This window comes from Danio aesculapii, chromosome 7, assembly GCF_903798145.1.
Source record: "Danio aesculapii chromosome 7, fDanAes4.1, whole genome shotgun sequence".
Lineage (NCBI taxonomy): Eukaryota > Metazoa > Chordata > Actinopteri > Cypriniformes > Danionidae > Danio > Danio aesculapii.
This window is the reverse complement of record NC_079441.1, coordinates 708,583-732,615: the sequence shown is the minus strand read 5'-3', so window position 1 is coordinate 732,615 and position 24,033 is coordinate 708,583. Positions and strand designations below refer to the sequence as shown.

Below are 24,033 nucleotides of genomic sequence, written 5' to 3'. Positions count from 1 at the left end.
GTGTGTGTGCGTGCGTGCGTGCGTGTGTGTGTGTTCTGCTGTAGTTTAATTAGACCTTTATTATAGTCTGTGTAGTGCTGCTTTAGTGTCAGACCATTAATAATATCATGTATAACCATTGTCCAGTGAATCTCTGATGTCTTGATTGATTGATTGATTGATTGATTGATTGATTGACTGATTGATTGCTTCATTGACTGATAGTTTGATTGGCTGGCCGACTAGTTAATTGATTGACTGAATGTAATTGATTGTGATTGAATGTGATTGTTTGTTTGTTCGATTGACTAATGAATTATTGATTAACTGACTGACTAATTGATTGGTTGATTGATTGATTGACTAATTAATAGACTTACAGATTGATTGATTAACTGAATGACTTACTGACTCTTTAATTTAATTGATTGACTAATTGATTGGCTGATTGATTGACTGATTAATTCACTTATTGATTGATTGATTGACTGATTTATTTATTAACAGTTTGTTTAATTGCCTGACTGCTTGATTATTGATTTATTGACTGATTGATTAATTAATAGACTTACTGTGTGCTTGATTGAGTAATTGACTGATTGATTAACTGAATAACTGTTTGACTGATTGACTATCTTACTGACTGACTGACTGACTAATTGATTAACTGACTGGTTGATTGATTGATTGACTCCCCCTCTCCTCCTCTGTCTCAGTTCTGCTGGCGGAGCCGATAGAGAAGGGCAGCATCGAGGGCAAAACGCTAAAGATCACAGATTTCGGGCTGGCACGCGAGTGGCACAAGACCACCAAGATGAGCACTGCGGGTACCTATGCATGGATGGCGCCGGAGGTCATCAAATCCTCCACCTTCTCTAAAGGCAGCGACGTCTGGAGGTGAGAAACGCTCAACTCTTATTCAGCTTAGTTATTTGTCAACTCTGTTATGCGTTATCATCAGCATCATTATCATCAACTCCGTTATCGTCAACTCCGTTATCGTCAACTCCGTTATCGTCAACTCTGTTATCGTCAACTCCGTTATCTTCAACTCTGTTATCGTCAGCTCTGTTATCTTCAACTCTGTTATCGTCAGCTCTGTTATCGTCAACTCTGTTATCGTCAGCTCTGTTATCGTCAGCTCTGTTATCGTCAGCTCTGTTATCGTCAACTCTGTTATCATCAACTCCGTTATCTTCAACTCTGTTATCATCAACTCCGTTATCTTCAACTCTGTTATCATCAGCTCTGTTATCGTCAACTCTGTTATCATCAACTCTGTTATCATCAACTCTGTTATCATCAACTCCGTTATCTTCAACTCTGTTATCATCAGCTCTGTTATCGTCAACTCTGTTATCGTCAACTCTGTTACTGTCAACTCTGTTATCATCAACTCCGTTATCATCAACTCTGTTATCGTCAGCTCTGTTATCATCAACTCTGTTATCTTCGACTCTGTTATCGTCAACTCTGTTATCTTCAACTCTGTTATCGTCAACTCTGTTATCATCAACTCCGTTATCATCAACTCCGTTATCATCAACTCCGTTATCGTCAGCTCTGTTATCGTCAGCTCTGTTATCGTCAGCTCTGTTATCGTCAACTCTGTTATCGTCAACTCTGTTATCTTCGACTCTGTTATCGTCAACTCTGTTATCTTCAACTCTGTTATCTTCAACTCTGTTATCTTCAACTCTGTTATCGTCAACTCTGTTATCTTCGACTCTGTTATCATCGACTCCGTTATCATCAACTCTGTTATCGTCAGCTCTGTTATCGTCAACTCTGTTATCGTCAGCTCTGTTATCGTCAACTCCGTTATCGTCAACTCCGTTATCTTCAACTCTGTTATCGTCAGCTCTGTTATCAGCAACTCTGTTATCGTCAGCTCTGTTATCATCAACTCTGTTATCGTCAGCTCTGTTATCATCGACTCTGTTATCGTCAGCTCTGTTATCATCAACTCTGTTATCATCGACTCTGTTATCGTCAGCTCTGTTATCGTCAACTCTGTTATCGTCAACTTTGTTATCGTCAGCTCTGTTATCGTCAACTCTGTTATCGTCAGCTCTGTTATCGTCAACTCCGTTATCTTCAACTCTGTTATCGTCAGCTCTGTTATCAGCAACTCTGTTATCGTCAGCTCTGTTATCATCAACTCTGTTATCGTCAGCTCTGTTATCATCGACTCTGTTATCGTCAGCTCTGTTATCGTCAGCTCTGTTATCATCGACTCTGTTATCGTCAGCTCTGTTATCATCAACTCTGTTATCGTCAACTTTGTTATCGTCAGCTCTGTTATCGTCAACTCTGTTATCGTCAGCTCTGTTATCGTCAACTCCGTTATCTTCAACTCTGTTATCGTCAGCTCTGTTATCAGCAACTCTGTTATCGTCAGCTCTGTTATCATCAACTCTTGTTATCGTCAGCTCTGTTATCATCAACTCCGTTATCTTCAACTCTGTTATCGTCAACTCTGTTATCGTCAACTCTTGTTATCGTCAGCTCTGTTATCGTCAACTCTGTTATCATCAACTCCGTTATCTTCAACTCTGTTCTCGTCAACTCTGTTCTCGTCAACTCTGTTCTCGTCAACTCCGTTATCGTCAGCTCCGTTATCGTCAGCTCCGTTATCGTCAGCTCCGTTATCGTCAGCTCCGTTATCGTCAGCTCGGTTATTGCCAACTCCGTTATGGTCAGCTCCGTTATGGTCAGCTCCGTCATGGTCAGCTCCGTCATGGTCAACTCCGTTATCGTCAGCTCCGTTAACATCAGCTCCGTTAACGTCAGCTCAGTTATCGTCAGCTCGGTTATCATCAGCTCCATTATTGTCAGCTCCGTTATCGTCAGCTCCGTTATCGTCAGCTCCTTTATCACCAGCTCCGTTATCGTCAGCTCTGTTATCGTCAGCTCCGTTATCGTCAGCTCTGTTATGGTTTAAAAGTTTAAACAATGTTAAACAACATGTATAGTATCTTTCTTATCACATTTAAGCAGTTTTCATTCTTTTGCATTAATAATGGATTCAGTTTACTGTAAGTTACGTTTGTTGTATATTATTCTACAGTTTTAGTCTGAGGAAATTGAATAGAAATGCTTGAAATGTTCCCGCTGTTCTGTAATGAATCATAAATACAAATGAAAGTCTGTGTGAAGCGGCTCATTTCTCTCCAGCTCGGCTAAATGCTAATGCACATTAACTGGCTTTAAATTCATCGCTCACAGACACAGATTAGACGTATCGCTTCACCGTTTCCCTTAAAACCCTTTTCCTCTGCAGGGATAAATCAAATGTTCTCGTCTAATTTGCACGTCTCGACTCAGAGATGGCAGTATTTCTGCAGTTTGAGGTCTTCCTGGGAGCGCTGTAGTGTGTGTGTTTGTATACGCTGTAATTAGACTGCTATATAAAACTGCTGTGGGCCTCTCTCTCTCTCTCTCTCTCCTTCTCCCTCTCTCTGTAGCTATGGTGTCCTATTATGGGAGCTGCTCACTGGAGAGGCTCCCTACAGAGGGATTGATGGTCTGGCTGTTGCTTATGGAGTCGCTGTGAACAAACTGACCCTGCCGATCCCTTCAACCTGCCCTGAACCCTTCGCTCAGCTCATGTCTGGTCAGTCATCTATCCATCCACTCATCCATCCATCTGTCTATCCATTCACTCACTTTCTCACTCACTCATCCATCCATCCATCTATCCAGCTGTTCATCCATTTACTCACTCACCCACTCACTCATCCATCTGTCCATTCACTCACTCATCCATCCATCCGTCTGTCCAGCTGTCCATCCATTTACTCACTCACTCACCCACCCACTCACTCACTTACTTATCCATATTTCCATCCACTCACTCACTCATCCATCTGTCCATCGACTCACTCACTCATCCATCTGTCCATCGACTCACTTACTCGTCCATCCGTCCATCCATTCACTCATCCATCCGTCTATCCACTAACTCATCCATCTGTCCACCCACTCACCCATCCATCTGTCCACCCACTCACTTCCTCACTCACTGACTCACTCACTCATCCATCCACTCACCTCATTCATCCATCTCTCCATCCACTCACTCATTCATTCATCCATCTGTCCATCCACTCACACATGCATCCATCTGTCCACTCACTCACTCACTCATCCATCCACTCACCTCACTCATCCATCTGTCCATCCACTCACTCAGTCACTCACTCATCCATCCATCTGTCCATCCACTGTCACTCACTCATTCATCCATCTGTCCATCCACTCACTCGTCCATCCACTCAGTCACTCACTCATTCATCCATCTGTCCATCCACTCACTCGTCCATCCACTCAGTCACTCACTTATTCATCCATCTGTCCATCCACTCACTCGTCCACTCACTCATTCATTCATCCATCTGTCCATCCACTCACTCATTCATTCATACATCTGTCCATCCACTCACTCAATCATTCATCCATCTGTCCACTTATCCATCCATCCTCTCACTTGCTCGCTCGCTCACTCATCCATCCACTCCCACTCACTCACCCATCTGTCCATCCCTTCACTCATCTATCCATCTGTTCATTCACTCACACAATCACTCTCATTTACGTCTGTCCACTCACTCATTCGTCCATCTGTCCATCCACTAACACATCCTTCTATCTGTCCATCCACTCACTCACTCACTGAGTCACTCGCTCATTCATCCATCTTTCCATCCATTCATTCATTTATCCATCCATAAACTCGCTTGCTCACTCACTCGTCCATCCACACTTACTCACTCACCCACCCATCTGTTCATCCACTCACTCACTCGTCCATCCACACACTCGTCCATCCACTCGCTCAGTCACTCACACATTTATGTCTATCCACTGACTCATTCATTTATCCATCTGTCCATCCACTCACTCACTCATCCACACATTTGTCCATTGACTCACTCATCCGCCCATCTGCCCATCACTTATTGATACATTAATCCACTCGTCCAACAATTCACATATCTATATATCTATCTATCTATCCAACCATCCACTCACTCATCCATTCATCAATACTCTTTTAATTGGCACATCAGTCTGGTCAGTCATTAATTCATTCACTCATCCATTCATCTGTTCATCCATTCATTCATTTATCCACATACTCTTTAATTCTTACATGAATCATTCATTCATCCACTCATCCATTCATTTGTTCGTCCATCCATTTGTCTATTAATTCATTCATCCATTCACTCATCAAATTATCTACATACTCTTCAATTGGTATATCAGTTTGTTCATTCATTAAATCACTCATCCACTCATCTATCCATTTGTTCACCCACACCCATCCATCCATCGGTCTATTCACTCATCCATTCACTCACTTCATTGTCTCTCTTTATGTGTGTGTGTTTGACTCTCTGTGTGTGTGTGTGTGTGCGTGTGTGTGTGCGTGTGTATGTGTGTGTGTGCGTGCGCAGAGTGCTGGGATCAGGATCCACACCGGCGGCCCAGTTTCGGCTGTATTCTGGAGCAGCTGACGGCTCTGGAGGAGCAGGTGATGTACGAGATGCCGCAGGACTCCTTTCACTCGCTGCAGGAGGACTGGAAGCTGGAGATCCAGGACATGTTCGATGAGCTGCGCGCCAAAGAGAAGGTGAAACACACATTCACCACAGTATACACTGATTTTACCCCCCAGAGAGACGATGAAACCCTTAACCATCACAACAGCAGGACGCTTACCTTTACTTCACTTTATAGGACTTAAATCCTACTCTAACCATGACCAACTGTGTACTGATAGGGGGGAAGATCCGAGACTTCTCAATACATGCTTCATTCATCCATTCATTCATTCATTTATTAATCAGGGGTCGTCACAGCGGAATGAACTGCCAACTTATCCAGCATAAGTTTTACGCAGTGGATGTCCTTCCAGCTGCAACCCATCACTGGGAAACACCCATACACACTCAGTCACACTACAGACAATTTAGCTTACCCAATTCCCCTATAGTGCATGTGTTTGGACTGTGGGGGAAACCGGAGCACCTGGAGGAAACCCACACTAACACGGGGAGAATATGCAAACTCCACACAGAAATGCCAATTGACCCAGCAGGGACTCGAACCAGTGACCTTCTTGCTGCTACCTAGTGCACCACCGTGCTGCCCTTAAGCAGTGGTTTTATTTGATATAAATGAAGTAATCTTGTGTGTGTGTGTGCAGGAGCTGCGGTGCCGGGAGGAGGAGCTGAAGCGAGCAGCGCTGGAGCAGAAGTCTCATGAGGAGTTCCTCCGCCAGCGGGAGCAGCAGCTGGCCCAGTGGGAGCAGGAGGTGTTCGAGCGCGAGCTCTCGCTGCTCATCCTCAACCTCAACCACAACCACAGACCCAACGTCAAGAAGCGCAAGGGCACGTTCAAGAAGCACAAGCTCAAGGGCAAGAACGGAGAGAAGATCAGCATGCCGCAGGGTCAGCTACACATACACACACACACACACACACACATGCAGGAATGAATGAGTGCTGCATTCTTTTGGCCCATTTTACAAACACTTCTGAAAATGACAGACCAAAACACCCATCAGATCATGTATTACGCTCTGTGGAATATGCCCATTTTGGGCTAAAAGTGTAGATGTTTTGTAGCCTTTAAATGCAAATGAGCTGGTTGTCCCCGCCCACTGTTCCCACACGTGTGTGTTTTTCTCTCAGATAAACAGCAGTCAGTGATAGAGACAGACACATGAAGCAGAGATTCAGCTCATTAGTCCGAAACACCACAGTAAGGTGATTAGATGTGTTTGTGCTGGAGTTTATTCAAGCCTTTCTGAAACCAGGAGTCACACACTAATGCAATTACAAAGTTCACAGTACACACACACACACACACACACACACACACACACACACACACACACACACACACACACACACACATTTACTGACACTAGGCAGCTGTGGTGGTTCTAACAAGCTCTGTATTAAAAGCATGTTTATCTGGTGAAACTCATTCAGGAGCTGCAGCTGATCACAGAGCGCTGAACAGAGCTTTAAATGAAGTTTATTAATAAACTAATGTCGAGAAGATCACGTGATTATGATTGCTTGTGGCTCGTCCTGCATTATCCTATTCATGATTCACCTTTCAGACGATTCCTAAGCCACTATAAACACCCTCAGTTTCATATCACAGCCATCTTCATTTTGAAGAACCCCCCCTTCCACCCCTACTCCTCCTCCTTTCCTAGATGGGTGGCACGGTGGCCCAGTGGTTAGCACTGTCGCCTCACAGCAAGAACATCACTGGTTCTAGTCCTTACCAAGCGAGCTGATGTTTCTGTGCGGAGTTTACACGTTCTCCCCGTGCTCACGTGGGTTTCCCCCGGGTTCCCCGTTTTCCTCCCACCGTCCAAAAACATGCAACTTAAGTTAATTGACTAATCCAAATCAGCACCATAGACATGCTCCTAGTAAGTAGTTATCTCTAAAGAGCAATCACTATCTGTTCATTAGCTACTACAGCAGGGGAGTTCTCCAGATCTACCTGAGCTCAAACTCCCCTCTCGCCCTGCAAACGGGAGGGAGCCCTGGACTCGAGGATCAAAAGAGCTCAGGACTCTCTCCCGGGACAGCATGCCATCAGCTCAGTGTGAACTCTTGAATCACAGTTTATTTGCTAATCCTGTTCTGTGGATGTGTTTATACCTGTTACTATGGAGACATGTTAATATGCGCCTGTCAGTCATTTCAGTGGGAGGGGAAATCACATTTCTCCATCACGTTACAGTGAGCCTCACAATCTCAGGGATCTGGATCATATTTTAACTTCAGGAAATGTAAAAGAAGAGATCTGTTGTGTTTCTGTCACTCCAGTACTGCACACACTGCTGTCCAAACAGCTCACACACGTCCAGTTAGCATCACATGAGCCCTTTAATATTGGACAGACATTTAGATCCACTAAACCTCTGATGTGGGGGTCCCCGAGGCTCTGATCTCAGCCACAATCTATTCTCATATAAATATAACTATGTTAACTTTAGGGTTAATTTTTTATAAATATGGGGTGGATTTTCAATTTTACACACACACATTTATGTTCCCCTCAAAAATAATGATGGAAATGCCCTTGATGACCTAATGAGACGTCTAACCCAGACGCCTGTGAGCTGGCTGTGGTCAAATTTGAAAACATCTTAATTAGTAATGATTAGGACGATTAAATATCATCATAGATTATTTTATTTTCCATGTGGACACTTTATGAGCCTACATGTAAAATGCACACACAAACAGACAAACACAAACACACACACTCACACAGAAATGTTAATCCCATCTGAATACGTACTTGAATACACAGAGTTCTCCTGAAAATAACTGTACCTCAAATATGTTTAGGGAAATGCTAGAGCTGTCTGAATAGGGCTTTAGTCAAAGCCGGCTGTATTGTCTGTTCTGTCACATGTACAAGTTTCACTAATTATTATGACTGTTGAATGTTGATCATGGTCTGATTATAATAGTGTGTGTGTGTGTGTGTGTGTTTGTGTGTGTGTGTGTGTGTGTGTGTGTGTGTGTTTGTTTCTGCTGTAGATTTTATCCATAAGATCACTGTGCAGGCGTCTCCGGGTTTGGAGAAGAGGCGCAATTCACCTGATTTGGGTTCTCCATCCATCGGCCCGCGCTTCAGAGCCATACAGCGTGAGTTTGTGTGTGTGTGTGTGTGTGTGTGTGTGTGTGTGTGTGTGTGTGTGTGTGTGTGTGTGCAGAAACAGCGTTGTACAAAATATAGGCTTGTTTTAAGAAACAACAACTCAAAATTAAATGCATTTTAATTTAAACATATTTTTCTTCATAATTAATCTTGTTTTTCGCTGTAAGTGAACATTATTCCGCTTCCCTCATTGGCAGATTATTCAGCTTATTATAATGAAAAACAAGCCTAATTTTGACTCATTATTTCTGAAAACAACACAGTATGTTTTACTGGTCTAGAAATGCTTCTTGATTTAAGAAGTTTGTAGATATTTGGACTAGAAACAAGGCAAAAACACTAAGAATAGCCTTTTATTGCAGTGTACAGTGTACACAAACATCAGAGGTTTCAGCAGTCAGAGTGTGTTAGTCAGGTGTGTGTCCTCCTCAAACATCTCCTGTGTGAAGCACTATGGCCCGTTTCCACTAAGTGGTAAGGTATGGTTCCTTATGCTTTTATGGCCGTTTCCACTGTCAAAGGCCCAGCGAAATGTACCGTACCACTTTTTGGGTTCCCTTTTGAAAGGGCACCAGCACAACAAAAAGGTACCAGAAGGCGGAGCAATGAGATATGTCACACGCTCTTGCACAAGCCAGGAGAATGAAAACAAAAGAAGCACATCTTCTCCTCCTCCTCCTTCTGTTGTGATGTCTGACTGTAGTAGCTGTGTAATAACTCTGATCATTCAGCGGAGGGATATGGAGCTGTTATGCGCTCTAAATTCGGAACTACTTTAGCTGTGCCTTTACCTGACAATAACCAAACACCTTAGAGTGACCATCAGCCAATCAGAAATCAGCATTCAGCAGCAGTGTAGTAAATAAATGACCTTTTCCTTGTTTATTTCAGTTTGGACAGGTGTAGGTATTCACCAGGTAAAAGAAAAATGTTTTTTTTTTTTTTGAGCTCTAATTATTTTTGCAGTGTAGTGTTGTGCTGTGCAGTCCACATGGTGGCGCTGCTGCATCTCAGTTGTGTTTCCTCTGCAGTGATGCACAGTGAGAATGTGGAGCTCGGTGTGGCCACTGGAGACTGTGTGTGTGTGTGTGTGTGTGTGTTTGTGTGTGTGTGTGTGTGTCTCAGCTGTGTTTTCTCCTCTGCAGTGATGCCCAGTGAGAGTAAGTGGAGCTCCGTGTGGTCGGCAGAGTCTCTGTCTCTGAAGAACAGCAATGGAGAGAAGAGATTCACTACACACCTGAACCCCAAGAGCCCCAAAATCCTGAGACTCACCACACAGGACAGGTGTGTGTGTCTTTATGAGTGTGTGTGTGCATGCTTGTGCATTTTTTTAACTGCATCAGTGTGTTTATGTGAACTGCTCTGGTGTGTGTGTGTGTGTTCAGTTTGTCTATGAGAGCTAAACTTCTGGATGTGGACAGTAATGAGAACGGAGACTCGAAAGCCGACTTTGTCGAGTACAAACCAGTGACATCAGAGTCCAGCCACAACGGTACTCACTCGAGCACAAATGCAAACACATGCTCACACAAACACACACACAATACTGGAGCATTAGGACACGTCACTATACTGGAGCATTAGGACACATCACTATACTGGAGCATTAGGACACATCACTATACTGGGGCATTAGGACACATCACTATACTGGAGCATTAGGACACATCACTATACTGCGGCATTAGGACACATCACTATACTGGAGCATTAGGACACATCACTATACTGGAGCATTAGGACACATCACTATACTGGGGCATTAGGACACGTCACTATACTGGAGCATTAGGACACATCACTATACTGCGGCATTAGGACACATCACTATACTGGAGCATTAGGACACGTCACTATACTGGAGCGTTAGGACACATCACTATACTGGAGCAATAGGACACGTCACTATACTGGAGCATTAGGACACATCACTATACTGGGGCATTAGGACACATCACTATACTGGAGCATTAGGACACATCACTATACTGGAGCATTAGGACACGTCACTATATTGGAGCGTTAGGACACATCACTATACTGGAGCATTAGGACACATCACTATACTGGAGCATTAGGACACATCACTATACTGGAGCATTAGGACACGTCACTATACTGGAGCATTAGGACACATCACTATACTGGGGCATTAGGACACATCACTATATTGGAGCATTAGGACACATCACTATACTGGAGCATTAGGACACGTCACTATATTGGAGCGTTAGGACACGTCACTATACTGGAGCGTTAGGACACGTCACTATACTGGAGCGTTAGGACACGTCACTATACTGGAGCATTAGGACACATCACTATACTGGAGCATTAGGACACATCACTATACTGGAGCATTAGGACACATCACTATACTGGAGCATTAGGACACATCACTATACTGGAGCATTAGGACACGTCACTATACTGGAGCATTAGGACACATCACTATACTGGAGCATTAGGACACGTCACTATACTGGAGCATTAGGACACATCACTATACTGGAGCATTAGGACACATCACTATACTGGAGCATTAGGACACGTCACTATACTGGAGCATTAGGACACATCACTATACTGGAGCATTAGGACACATCACTATACTGGAGCATTAGGACACGTCACTATACTGGAGCGTTAGGACACGTCACTATACTGGAGCATTAGGTCACATCGCTATACTGGAGCATTAGGACACGTCACTATACTGGGGCGTTAGGACACATCACTATACTGGAACATTAGGACACGTCACTATACTGGAGCATTAGGACACATCACTATATTGGAGCGTTAGGACACATCACTATACTGGAGCATTAGGACACATCACTATACTGGAGCATTAGGACACGTCACTATACTGGAGCATTAGGACACATCACTATACTGGAGCTTTAGGACACGTCACTATATTGGAGCGTTAGGACACATCACTATACTGGAGCATTAGGACACATCACTATACTGGAGCATTAGGACACGTCACTATACTGGAGCATTAGGACACGTCACTATATTGGAGCGTTAGGACACATCACTATACTGGAGCATTAGGACACATCACTATACTGGAGCATTAGGACACGTCACTATACTGGAGCATTAGGACACGTCACTATATTGGAGCGTTAGGACACATCACTATACTGGAGCATTAGGACACGTCACTATACTGGAGCATTAGGACACGTCACTATACTGGAGCATTAGGACACGTCACTATACTGGAGCATTAGGACACGTCACTATACTGGAGCGTTAGGACACGTCACTATACTGGAGCATTAGGACACGTCACTATACTGGAGCATTAGGACACGTCACTATACTGGAGCATTAGGACACATCACTATACTGGAGCATTAGGACACGTCACTATACTGGAGCATTAGGACACGTCACTATACTGAAGCATTAGGACACGTCACTATACTGGAGCATTAGGACACATCACTATACTGGAGCATTAGGACACATCACTATACTGGAGCATTAGGACACATCACTATACTGGAGCATTAGGACACGTCACTATACTGGAGCATTAGGACACATCACTATACTGGAGCATTAGGACACGTCACTATACTGGAGCATTAGGACACATCACTATACTGGAGCATTAGGACACGTCACTATACTGGAGCATTAGGACACGTCACTATACTGGAGCATTAGGACACGTCACTATACTGGAGCATTAGGACACGTCACTATACTGAAGCATTAGGACACGTCACTATACTGGAGCGTTAGGACACGTCACTATGTTGGAGCGTTAGGACACGTCACTATACTGGAGCATTAGGACACGTCACTATACTGGAGCATTAGGACACGTCACTATACTGGAGCGTTAGGACACGTCACTATGCTGGAGCATTAGGACACGTCACTATACTAGGGCGTTAGGACACGTCACTATACTGGGGCGTTAGGACACGTCACTATACTGGGGCGTTAGGACACGTCACTATACTGGGGCGTTAGGACACGTCACTATACTGGAGCGTTAGGACACGTCACTATACTGGGGCGTTAGGACACGTCACTATACTGGAGCGTTAGGACACGTCACTATACTGGGACGTTAGGACACGTCACTATACTGGAGCGTTAGGACACGTCACTATACTGGAGCGTTAGGACACGTCACTATACTGGGGCGTTAGGACACGTCACTATACTGGAGCGTTAGGACACGTCACTATACTGGAGCGTTAGGACACGTCACTATACTGGAGCGTTAGGACACGTCACTATACTGGAGCGTTAGGACACGTCACTATATTGGGGCGTTAGGACACATCACTATACTGGAGCGTTAGGACACGTCACTATACTGGAGCATTAGGACACGTCACTATACTGGAGCATTAGGACACGTCACTACACTGGAGCATTAGGACACGTCACTATACTGGAGCATTAGGACACGTCACTATACTGGAGCATTAGGACACGTCACTATACTGGAGCGTTAGGACACGTCACTATACTGGGGCGTTAGGACACGTCACTATACTGGGGCGTTAGGACACGTCACTATACTGGGGCGTTAGGACACGTCACTATACTGGAGCGTTAGGACACGTCACTATACTGGGGCGTTAGGACACATCACTATACTGGGGCGTTAGGACACGTCACTATACTGGGGCGTTAGGACACATCACTATACTGGGGCGTTAGGACACGTCACTATACTGGGGCGTTAGGACACGTCACTATACTGGGGCGTTAGGACACGTCACTATACTGGGGCGTTAGGACACATCACTATACTGGAGCATTAGGACACGTCACTATACTGGAGCATTAGGACACGTCACTATACTGGAGCATTAGGACACGTCACTATACTGGGGCGTTAGGACACATCACTATACTGGGGCGACACATCACTCAATAGTATAGGGAGTTATGGCTGTGGCTATGGTTTTAATAGTTTTTAAATTACAAGGACATATTGCATGTCTTCGTACACCACCATAATACAACTATGTCATAGCCATGTTGTATTAAAAAAACTGTCCTTGTAAACCACCAGAATCCATACAAACAAGTACACTACTCTGTGTATCTGTATTGTATCAGCTTATGTGAAGTGTGTCTTTCTTTCTTTCTCTCTCTGTGTGTGTGTGTGTGTGTGTGTGTGTGTGTGTGTGTGTGTGTGTCAGAGGGCTCAGAGAGTGAGGAGGGCTACTCTCCGTGTGCATCTCCTCGTTTTGATCGTCCCTCTCTCTCCTGCATGGTGAAGAACACACACTCTGCTCTGCTCAGTAGCGGTGCCCTGCTTGCGTGTGTTGCTCTGGGCCGTAATCTGGAGCCGCAGCCGCCACCACCAACCCCCCCGCCACGGGCCTCGCCACGCACACACCTGCCAGAGCTGCGCACACACCTGTCAGAGCCAGAGCTACGCACACACCTGTCAGAGCTGGAGCCTCACACACACCTCTCGGAGCCGCGTGCACACCTGCCGGAGCGGGACCTGATCAGCTTCAGCACAGACTCTCTGCCACGGGCATTCCTGGAGTCCCTGGAGCCGCCGCCGCCACACCCACGGGGTAGAGAGCGCAGCGCTAGCAGAGCACACACTGACCAGAACACATTCGCTAATGGGGACATGGACGGACCGAGCCATAGCAGAGAGCGCAGGCGGAGGTCTAGCAGCAGCACACGGTCCTCACAGCTGGGTGAGATATGTATGTGTGTGTGTGTGTGTATGTACAGTCAAGTCCAAAGTTATTCACACACCTGCCAAAATTCTGACTTTAAGGGCTCCTATATTATGTGCGGCTGCACATTGTGGTGGCTCACAAGTCTGGAAGGGGCTATAAAACCACATGAAAATGTTTTGCAGTGGCTTTAATGCAAAGCTGTGTCATTTCTGGCAGTTTTAAGTCAGAATTTGCCTGGGGTATGAATCATTTTGGGCTTGACATTTACATTTAGGGCCGTTACACACCAGATGCACCATTCGGCAATGCGCCGTGTCGTGCCCAGCAGCTCTATGTATTTTAAAATTCTAAACATAGGTTTTTATCAAGGTAGGCACACCAGCGCCGCAAGTTGGCGGTTGTCCGCGGCACCCAGCTTTGATTCAGGACACTGTTCATATTTCTGCCGCACCACAGAGCACCATCAGAATGGTTTCAAATAAAATAACATTCGAATGTGCGCATCTAGTGTGCGATACTTACAACCGTCATTTGCGCGGCCCCCTTTAGTCATTTAGCAGACGCTTTTGTCCAAAGTGACTTACAATTGAGGAGGCATTCAGTAATTAAACAAGAAGAAGCAATACACACAACAAGTGCTAGTTAGACAAAATACCTTGTTTGTGCTCAGAGAATTAAGTGCTAGAGTAAGAGTGCTGGAGTCTTGAGAGAGAGAGAGAGAGAGAGTGATTCTGCAGGTGGTTTGTTAGGCCACTCACCTGTGAGAGGCACATTCAGAATTTATAGTATTTTGCGTTGGTGTGTGATGAGGTGGGGAAGAGAAGAGGGGTCTTAGTTTTATTCATCGGGGTTCAGGTTCTCAAGGAAGGAGTTGTGGTTTGAAGAATACCAGTGAATCTGCAGCCTGAGTGGGAATAGAAAGATCATTGCACCAGCGTGGAACAGTGAATGTAAAGGTTCTGGAAAGTTCACTTATAGCCTCTCTGCGATTAGTACCACAAGTTGGCGCTCACTCCCTGACCGGAGGCTCCTGGAGGGATGTAGACCTTCAGGAGCAGGTTGAGGTAAGAGTGTGCAGCGTGTGTGTGAGGCTCCTGGAGGGGTGTAGACCTTCAGTAGCCGGTGGGGGTAAGGGAGTGCAGCGTGTTTGAGGTTTCTGGAGGGGTGTAGACCTTCAGGAGCAGGTGGAGGTAAGAGGGTGCAGTGCCCGTGGCTGTCCTGCAAGCAGGCATCAGTGATTTGAACCTTATCTGAGCTTCAACCCTTAACTAATACAGAGAGATAAAGAGAGGTGTTACATTTGGTTCTCTTGGGCTTGGTCTTGAAGACCAGATGGACTGTAACACTTTGGATCAGAGGATTAAGGCAAGGCAAGTTTATTTATATAGCACAATATTACAATACAAATACAGAATAAAGAATAAAAATGATTAAAAAACAGATTAGAAATGTGTAAAAATGTGTTAAAAGAATGTAAAAGAAAATGAAGAGTGCAGGATGGGAGTCCAGCTAGAAGAGCATTGCAGGAATCCAGCCTTGAAATGACCAGAGCTTGGACTAAAAGTTGAGCAGCACGATCCTTTACGAAGAGTTAAATTTATCAGATGTTGAAGAGTGCAAATCTGCAAGATCGAGCAGTGTTAGCATTGTGCTCTTTGATGGATAACTGATCATCCAGGATCACCCCAAGATTCCTTACTGAACTACATGGGGTAATGGTGGATGATCCCAGCTGGATGGAGAAGTCCTATTGTATGTGTGATGTTGCAGGGAAGACGAGAAGTTCAGTTTTTGCCAGGCTAAGCAGTAGGTGATGGTCTTTCTTCTAAGCTGAGATATCCTCTAGGCAAAAATCTTGCAGCTACTGTGGGGTCATCAGGATGAAAGAGAGGTGTGTGTCATTGGCATAGCAATGATAAGAGAAACCATGTTATTGGATGATAGTTCCCAGTGATATGGTGTAAACAGAGAACAGTATGGGACCTAGAACAGATCCCTGAGGGACTCCAGTAGCCAGCCAGTGAGCTTTAGGGCTTCTCCACACCTTAACTCTTTCGGATGTGGGAAAGCTGGTGAAGGTGGACTCATCAGACAGAGAACAATACATATTTGTTTGCTGCTGCACCACTGAAACTGGCGTTTGGCATTGGCATAAGTGAGCAGAGGTTTGTCTCCAGCAGTCGGTCATGTATATTGACCCTGTGGAGCGTGTGGAGCTCCAGACTAACAGTTCTGCTGGACACAGGAGAGTGGAGCTGCACATGTCATTCTGCAGTGAGTCGGGCAGCTGTGGTCTGATGTGTTCTGGATAAATCAGGGATATCAGCCCGACGTCCCTTTCAGACAGCTTCCTCTGGTGTCCACAGTTCCTCCTGTTGGATGTGGTTCATCTTCATAGTAGTTTGCTGACATTACTTTGGATACCGCAGCTCTTGATCATCACACACACTTGCTGTCTTGTTTACAGACACACACCAACACTCTGTCCTCTTCTGAACTCTGCTATGTCCCCATAATGCTGTATGCTGTGCAGTGTTGAAGCAGAACTGTGCTGTTCCTCTGCTGATGAACCCTTCACTCTCTGCTCTACTGCTGGAGTGAAGATCAGTGAAGAATGAACACCAGCTGCTCACATGCAGCCATCACACCTCCTGTATTGTATGCATTTATTAATTTATATGTGTGTGTGTGTGTGTGTTCTTCTGCAGTGCTGGATCTTCCTCTCTGTCAGGACACACTGGAGCAGAAGAGCCCACTGCCGTTCGCCCTGTACCCGGACCCTCGCCTCTGGAGCCCCAAGACCCGCCGTCTGGAGGTCAACATCATCCCCCGGCCACGGCCCTCACCCAACCGGCCCCGCATTGACCCCTGGAGCTTTGTGTCTGCGGGCATGTCTGCAGAGCGACCCCGAGGCTCCAGCAGCCCCGCCAGCCCTCTGCTGGGCATACGGCCCTCGCCCACCAACCCATTCTCCAGCAGCGCCCTGTTCCCCTCGCCTGACTGCGACCCATTCGCCCTTCAGTTGGAGCCAGCGGTGACAGCCGAGCACGGGTTTGACCCCTTCTGCCCGCCGTTCCCCACCTCACGCTCGGCCCCCTGCTCTGCCAACGCCAGCCCGAGCCTGAGCCTGCGGGGGGCGCCACTGCAGCCACCCACCCCTCCGCTGCTGGAGCTCAGCTGGGTGAGTGTGTCCCGCCCGCCAGACAGCAGAGAGAGACTGCAGCCGCCCCGCAGCCTGAGTGCGTTCAGATCCGCAGCACCACTGTCAGAAGACCACTTCTGAAACAAACAAACACACCGCTGATGATACACACACACACACACACCGCGGAAAATACACACACCCCTCTGATGACACGAACAAACACATCTCTCATGATACAAATACACACACACACACACACACACAAACGCACACCCAAACCCACCCACCGACTGCTGGTAATACGCACACACATACACTGCTGATTTTACACACACACACACAACGCTGATAATACACACGAACACCACACACCACAGATGATGTACACACACACACACAGCAAAAACTTCAGCAACTTGTTATAAAACTTGTTTATTTACAGCGGAGTGTTTTGTACAGTCATGTGACTCCAGTCCTGCCCTCTGATTGGGTGATCTGGGGGTCTCAGGGTCTGTGGTATGTGTGTGTGCGCGTTATTGTGCAGGAGAACACAATACTGTGCCAAAAAAGAGCAGATATAGAGTGTGTGTGTGTGTGTGTGTGGGAGTGTTGATGGATCTGTGCTGACCACTGCTGTTTGTGAACACAAACACACCTTCCGTGTGTTGAGCCAATAATATTAATATACACACACACCTGATTATCAGTGCTTCTGTGCGTTAAAACTTTAAACAACATCTCTTAACATTATATGTGTGCATTCATACATGCATAATATACAGTACACACACACACACACACACACACACACACACATATACATATAAATATAAGCAGTCCCCATGAATCTTTAAACAGCACTAGTGTGTACACAAAATGAGGGTGATATTGTAGGAATATATTTAAGTAGTTGATTTGCGTAATGATTCAATCATTCTAACGATTCAATGACTCTTTAGGGATGTTTAATTGAATCATTTGACTCAAATGATTTCTTCAGAAACGGATTCATTCAGGAAATGTTGCTCTGAGGTGCACAAATGAGTTGTGCTTGATCGTCCTGTTTCAGGGAAATTTGTCTTGGGCAACCATGACATGGCCAGAACACATTACAACACAATAAACTACACATATAGAACTGAATTAATAATAATACTAGTGATAATAAAGTAAAAAGAGTTATTTTCACTGGCGAAACTCAACAATAACACATTATTTAGTTTATCGTGGCCTCTTAAAGTCTTAAATTTCAAAAACGAAATGTTAGGCCATATAGAGTCTTAAATTGACTGAAATATTGTGTTGTAGGTCTTGAATCATTTTCAGCTGTCTATGTAGAGATATTCAGTCTGGCTCATACGAACACAGTACAACTCTGGCAAAGCTCAGTCTATTAACTCTATTCACTAATGAGCGTCATTACAGTAACATTAGTTTAAAAGTTCTCCATGTGTTTATGGAGCAGACATGCTGAAGACAATGAATATACATATAGAAATATAACCTGGACATCATATTAAAGTGAATGTTTTTAAATCTATTAGGAGCAAACCTCCTAAAGGGGTTTAAATCCTCTTTATTTCTGATAAAAATGCTCAAAAACGTTTTACTTTAAGGGTTTGAGAGCAAATCTGCTCAATTATGTCCATTTCCAGGGGCGTAGAAACCGGGGTGGATGAAGGGGGATACGCCCCCCTCATTTTTAGAGACGGAGCATTTAGAAACAGGTGATTATTGATTATATAATTGTAAACTTTTGGATCTCATACAGCTGTTTAAAATGTCCGCTACGCCCCCGTCCATTTCTCTCAGAGAATGTGAGTGTAAATATGTAAAGATTGTTCAGCCGAGCAGCAGAAAACGGGTTTTATAGTCTTGAATTATTTGTGCTAAACTTTAAAAGGCAGATGATGTTCTGTTGATCTAAGCTTGACCTGATTTTGGACCGTTTTTTCTGAAAACTAAAAGTCTTAAAGGCACAGGTCACCTGTCCACATTTTTATTCAGCTCTATGGGAGTTTCTTTCTTCTACTGAAGACTAAACAAGATATTCTGAAGATCGCTGGAAAAACATCAGACAGAGTTTTGTGGTCCTGCTATGGATGTAAATGTCTGCTTTTGCCCCCAGTGTTCCTCAGAATGTAAACGGGAGTGGAAATGTTCATTTTTGGGTGAACTGGCCCTTTAAGAGCTTCAGTCATTCTGCTGCGTCACTAGTGAATGAATCGTGAGAACACAAACACTGAGCGAGTGTGTGTGTGTGTGTTGTCACACACTTTGTCTCCCCCTGCTGGATGCTCAGACAGCTTCACACTATCTATAGCAGGGGTGTCAATCTCACTTCCAGGAGGGCTACAGCCCTGCACTGTTCAGCTTTAACACACTCACCTGGAGGTCTCAAACAAGCCTGAAGGACTCAATTAGTTGGATCAAGTGTGTTTAAATAGGGTTGGAACTAATCTGTGCAGAGCTGCGGCCCTCCAGGAGTTTGACACCTGTGCTTTATAGCCTCTTTTACACACAGTTTTCTTGGAAATTACCGGTAAACGTTAATTCCCACATGAGATGTATAAAAAGTTTAACTTAAACACGCCAGTAAATCGTGTAAATAAAAATTCCTGCACTTTTTAGTAATAAGTTGTAGCATCCCCAGAAATTTGACAGTGTGAGCAAGTGAATTGTTTTAGTTTATTCCTTACAATTCTGATGGACTTTTTCTGTGCACAAATGCGACAGTGGTAACCTATTTCACAACCGTGAATACTAATAAAAGATCTTAATTTATCTGCAGTTCAGCCAGAATCCGTAACATGCGATAGCTGTCGTTACTATTTTAACAATTTCACGGTGAAGAAGCGCTTCAGTAACCATGACGACCTGACAGCGTGCTGACGTGAGCTTTTATTTTCCCAACACTGAAAATCCTACAAATGTTTCTATACACAAATCTGACAATCTCTCTCGCTTTCTTGACTTTTTTCCTCTCTAAAATAAGCTTGTGTGTGTGTGTTTATATATATATATATAATTCAGTCAGCATTTTGAGATAGTCGCGATTCTAATAATTGAGCAATTCTGAGTTATAATTTGACATTTTTTAGTTTATACTTCAGAATTAACTTCACAATAATAATCACAATAAATTTACAAATATTTATATACAAAAATCTGACAATATTGACTTTTTGCATATTTCGCAACAGCGTATACTTAAAAAAAAGGTTTTAGCCTGTAGTTCAGTCTGAATCATCATAGCTGCGCGATAGCTGCGTTACTATTTTAACGTTGTGATGGGGAAAATTTCACAATTGACACAATGTTAACTCAAGATTCAGCCAGTGTTCCTACAGTTTAGACTATTTCACATTTCTTCGTTTATACCTTGCAGTTAACTTCACAATAAAAATCACAACACCCTTGCAAATGTTTATTTACAGAAATCGGACAAATTTTAGACTGAAAACTTTTACTATTTCACAATTGACAAGTTATTAACTCACGATTCAGCGACTCTAATCATGGACATTTCTTTTAGTTTATACCTCGTAATGAACATCGCAATAATAATCATACCTGCAGATTTTATATTCACAAATCAGACAATCTCGCCTTCATGACTTTTTCTCTCTGAAATGCTAGTTTGTATTTATTCATTACGCAGTTTTTATTTTATTTACAATTTTAGACTGTTTTTGTTCATAATTCAGTGAGCATTGTGAGAGTCACAATTCTAATAATTGGACAATTCTGAGTCATAATTTGACATTTTTTAGTTTATACCTCGGCATTAACTTCACAATAATAATCTCAATGATGCTGCAAATATTTATATACAAAAATCTGACAATATTGACTTTTTGCATATTTCGCAACAACGTATACTTTAACAAAAGATTTTAGCCTGTAGTTCAGTCTGAATCTTCATCACCGTGTGATCGTCGCGTTACTATTTTAACGTTTTGATGGTGAAAATTTCACAATTGACAAAGTGTTAACTCAAGATTCAGTCAATGATGTGAGAGTCCCGATTCTCACAGTCCTACCTTTTAGACCTTTTGTTTCACATTTCCTGGTTTATACCTTACAAATAACTTCGCAATAGAAATCACAATACACTTCCAAGTGTTTATATACAGTAATCGAACACATTTTTCCTCACTTTTTTCGCTGAAATGCAAGTTTAAAAACTTTTAATAGCATGAAATGAATGAAAATGACAATTTGACAATTGACGATATTACCTCAGGATTCGGTCAGTGCTGTGAGATTGCTGTGTTTCTAATAATCTTTATAATTTCACATTTAGTTTATACCTCGCAATGACTATCGCAATAATCATCGCAATACACCTGCAAACTTTATACACACAAATCCGACAATCGTGCTTTCTTGACTTTTATTGCATTTCTTTTATTTGAATTGCAGGTTTATCTCTTTATTTCGCTATTGTTTCGTTAAAAGTGCTATTCAGAATGACCTTTTTTAGTTTTATTTAAAGAATCGACGCAATAGTCCCTCACGACTCTGTCAGCGTCGCGATTCTAATAATCAAGCAATCTTGACCTTTAATTTCACATTTCTTAGTTCATACTTCACGATAATAATCTCAATAAACCTGCGAAATGACGTGTTTATTTTCACTAATCTGTTCACATTTCACGACGATGTACACTTAAAATAAAATGAAAGGGTTTCAGTCAGAATTCCCCATAACCTAATACTAACCATAATGCTGAAAATGTGCTACTGCAACACCTCAAGACCACCAGCTCAAACAGCTCAGTGGTCAGCACAGATGGGTGAGGGGTGTTTATCTGCACAGAGTCATGTCACAAACACAATCTCTCCTGCGTCCTACTGTATGATGATGATGATGATGAAGCTCTTCATATTTATTACTGAGGCTGTTCACACACTGGATTCAGAGACACAGTCCACTTCAGGACGCTCCATTAGATTAATAAGTGTTCTTCACTGGAGGTATGGGTGCTGCAAAGGGACAAATCTCTGTGTGTCTTTAAATACTGTCAAAGCTTCAGCCTGGTGTCAGAACTCAAGCGAGTGCCGTGATTGATGAACAGAAGAACTCTTGTTGTGTTTGTATTCTCCTTTGATTGTCATTGTTTTGTTTTTTTGTTGAGATTTCTCTGAACCAAAACACTTGCGGATGCACATGGCGTCTGCTCCTCCTCTTCCTCTGCTGCCGCCGCCGGGAACTCTGGGGGATGGAGTTCTGATGACCATTCCTGCTTTATGTTAAGCTTATTTGGATATATATATATACTGTGTGTGTGTTTGAAGCCCTTTTAATTACTGTGTGTGTGATGTTGTGATCTCTCTTGGGCTGGGCCTAATCACTCCATTACTGTGTGTGTGTGTGTGTGTGTGTGTGTGTGTGTGTGTGTGTGTGTGTGTGTGTGTGTGTGAGAGACAGAGAGACTGTGTGTGTTTAAAGTGCGTCTGAATGTTTATTTTGCTAATTGTAATGGGTTTTAACCTGTGGAACTTTAAAAATGAGACAAAAAATACTGCAAAATGGAGCGAGACCAAATAAAGTTTAACACAACTCTAACAGCGTGTTCACATCTCTCACTGTGTTTTACCACAGTCAACACAAACAGGAAGTAGCTGCAGACTTTTACCTCAGTATGACTTTCCACTGAATATTGAGCAGAGGGCGGGGTTTTAACTCTGTATGATGATGCACTTCCAACTGAATATTGAGCAGAGGGCGGGGTTTTAGCTCTATGATGACGCACTTCCAACTGAATATTGAGCAGAGGGCGGGGTTTTAGCTCTATGATGACGCACTTCCAACTGAATATTGAGCAGAGGGCGGGGTTTTAGCTCTGTATGATGACGCACTTCCAGCTGAATATTGAGTAGGGGGTGGGGTTTTATGTCAGTATGGTGACGTATTTCTAATTGACTGAATATTGAGTAGGGGGCGGGGTTTTCTTTCAGTGTGGTGACGTATTTCTAATTGACTGAATATTGAGTAGGGGGTGGGGTTTTATTTCAGTATGGTGACGTATTTCTAATTGACACTGAATATTGAGCAGAGGGCGAGTTTTTATTTCAGTATGGTGACGTATTTTTAATTGACTGAATATTGAGCAGAGGGCGAGTTTTTATTTCAGTATGGTGACGTATTTTTAATTGACTGAATATTGAGCAGAGGGCGAGTTTTTATTTCAGTATGGTGACGTATTTCTAGTTGACTGAATATTGAGTAGGGGGCGAGTTTTTATGTCAGTATGGTGACGTATTTCTAATTGACACTGAATATTGAGTAGGGGGCGGGGTTTTGTTTCAGTATGGTGACGTATTTCTAATTGACACTGAATATTGAGTAGGGGTGGGGCTTTATGTCAGTATGGTGACGTATTTATAATTGACACTGAATATTAAGTAGGGGGCGGGGTTTTATTTCAGTATGGTGACGTATTTCTAGTTGACTGAATATTGAGTAGGGGGTGGGGTTTTATTTCAGTATGGTGACGTATTTCT

The 24,033-nt window shown here is 43.6% G+C and overlaps 1 protein-coding gene across 1 annotated transcript in view; it reads left to right on the top strand.

Moving 5' to 3' along the window:
• Window positions 1–23,095, top strand: part of LOC130231495 (mitogen-activated protein kinase kinase kinase 11) — a 44,512-nt gene extending 21,417 nt beyond the window's left edge. Inside the window, exons 3-11 of the mRNA XM_056460833.1 lie at window positions 696–876; window positions 3,447–3,595; window positions 5,442–5,617; window positions 6,194–6,437; window positions 8,565–8,672; window positions 9,831–9,969; window positions 10,071–10,177; window positions 13,878–14,393; window positions 17,087–23,095. Of these exons, the coding sequence (XP_056316808.1) occupies window positions 696–876; window positions 3,447–3,595; window positions 5,442–5,617; window positions 6,194–6,437; window positions 8,565–8,672; window positions 9,831–9,969; window positions 10,071–10,177; window positions 13,878–14,393; window positions 17,087–17,661 (2,195 nt within the window). The 3' untranslated portion in view covers window positions 17,662–23,095. The remainder of the gene's footprint in view (window positions 1–695; window positions 877–3,446; window positions 3,596–5,441; window positions 5,618–6,193; window positions 6,438–8,564; window positions 8,673–9,830; window positions 9,970–10,070; window positions 10,178–13,877; window positions 14,394–17,086) is intronic.
• The last annotated feature ends 938 nt before the right edge of the window (window positions 23,096–24,033 follow it).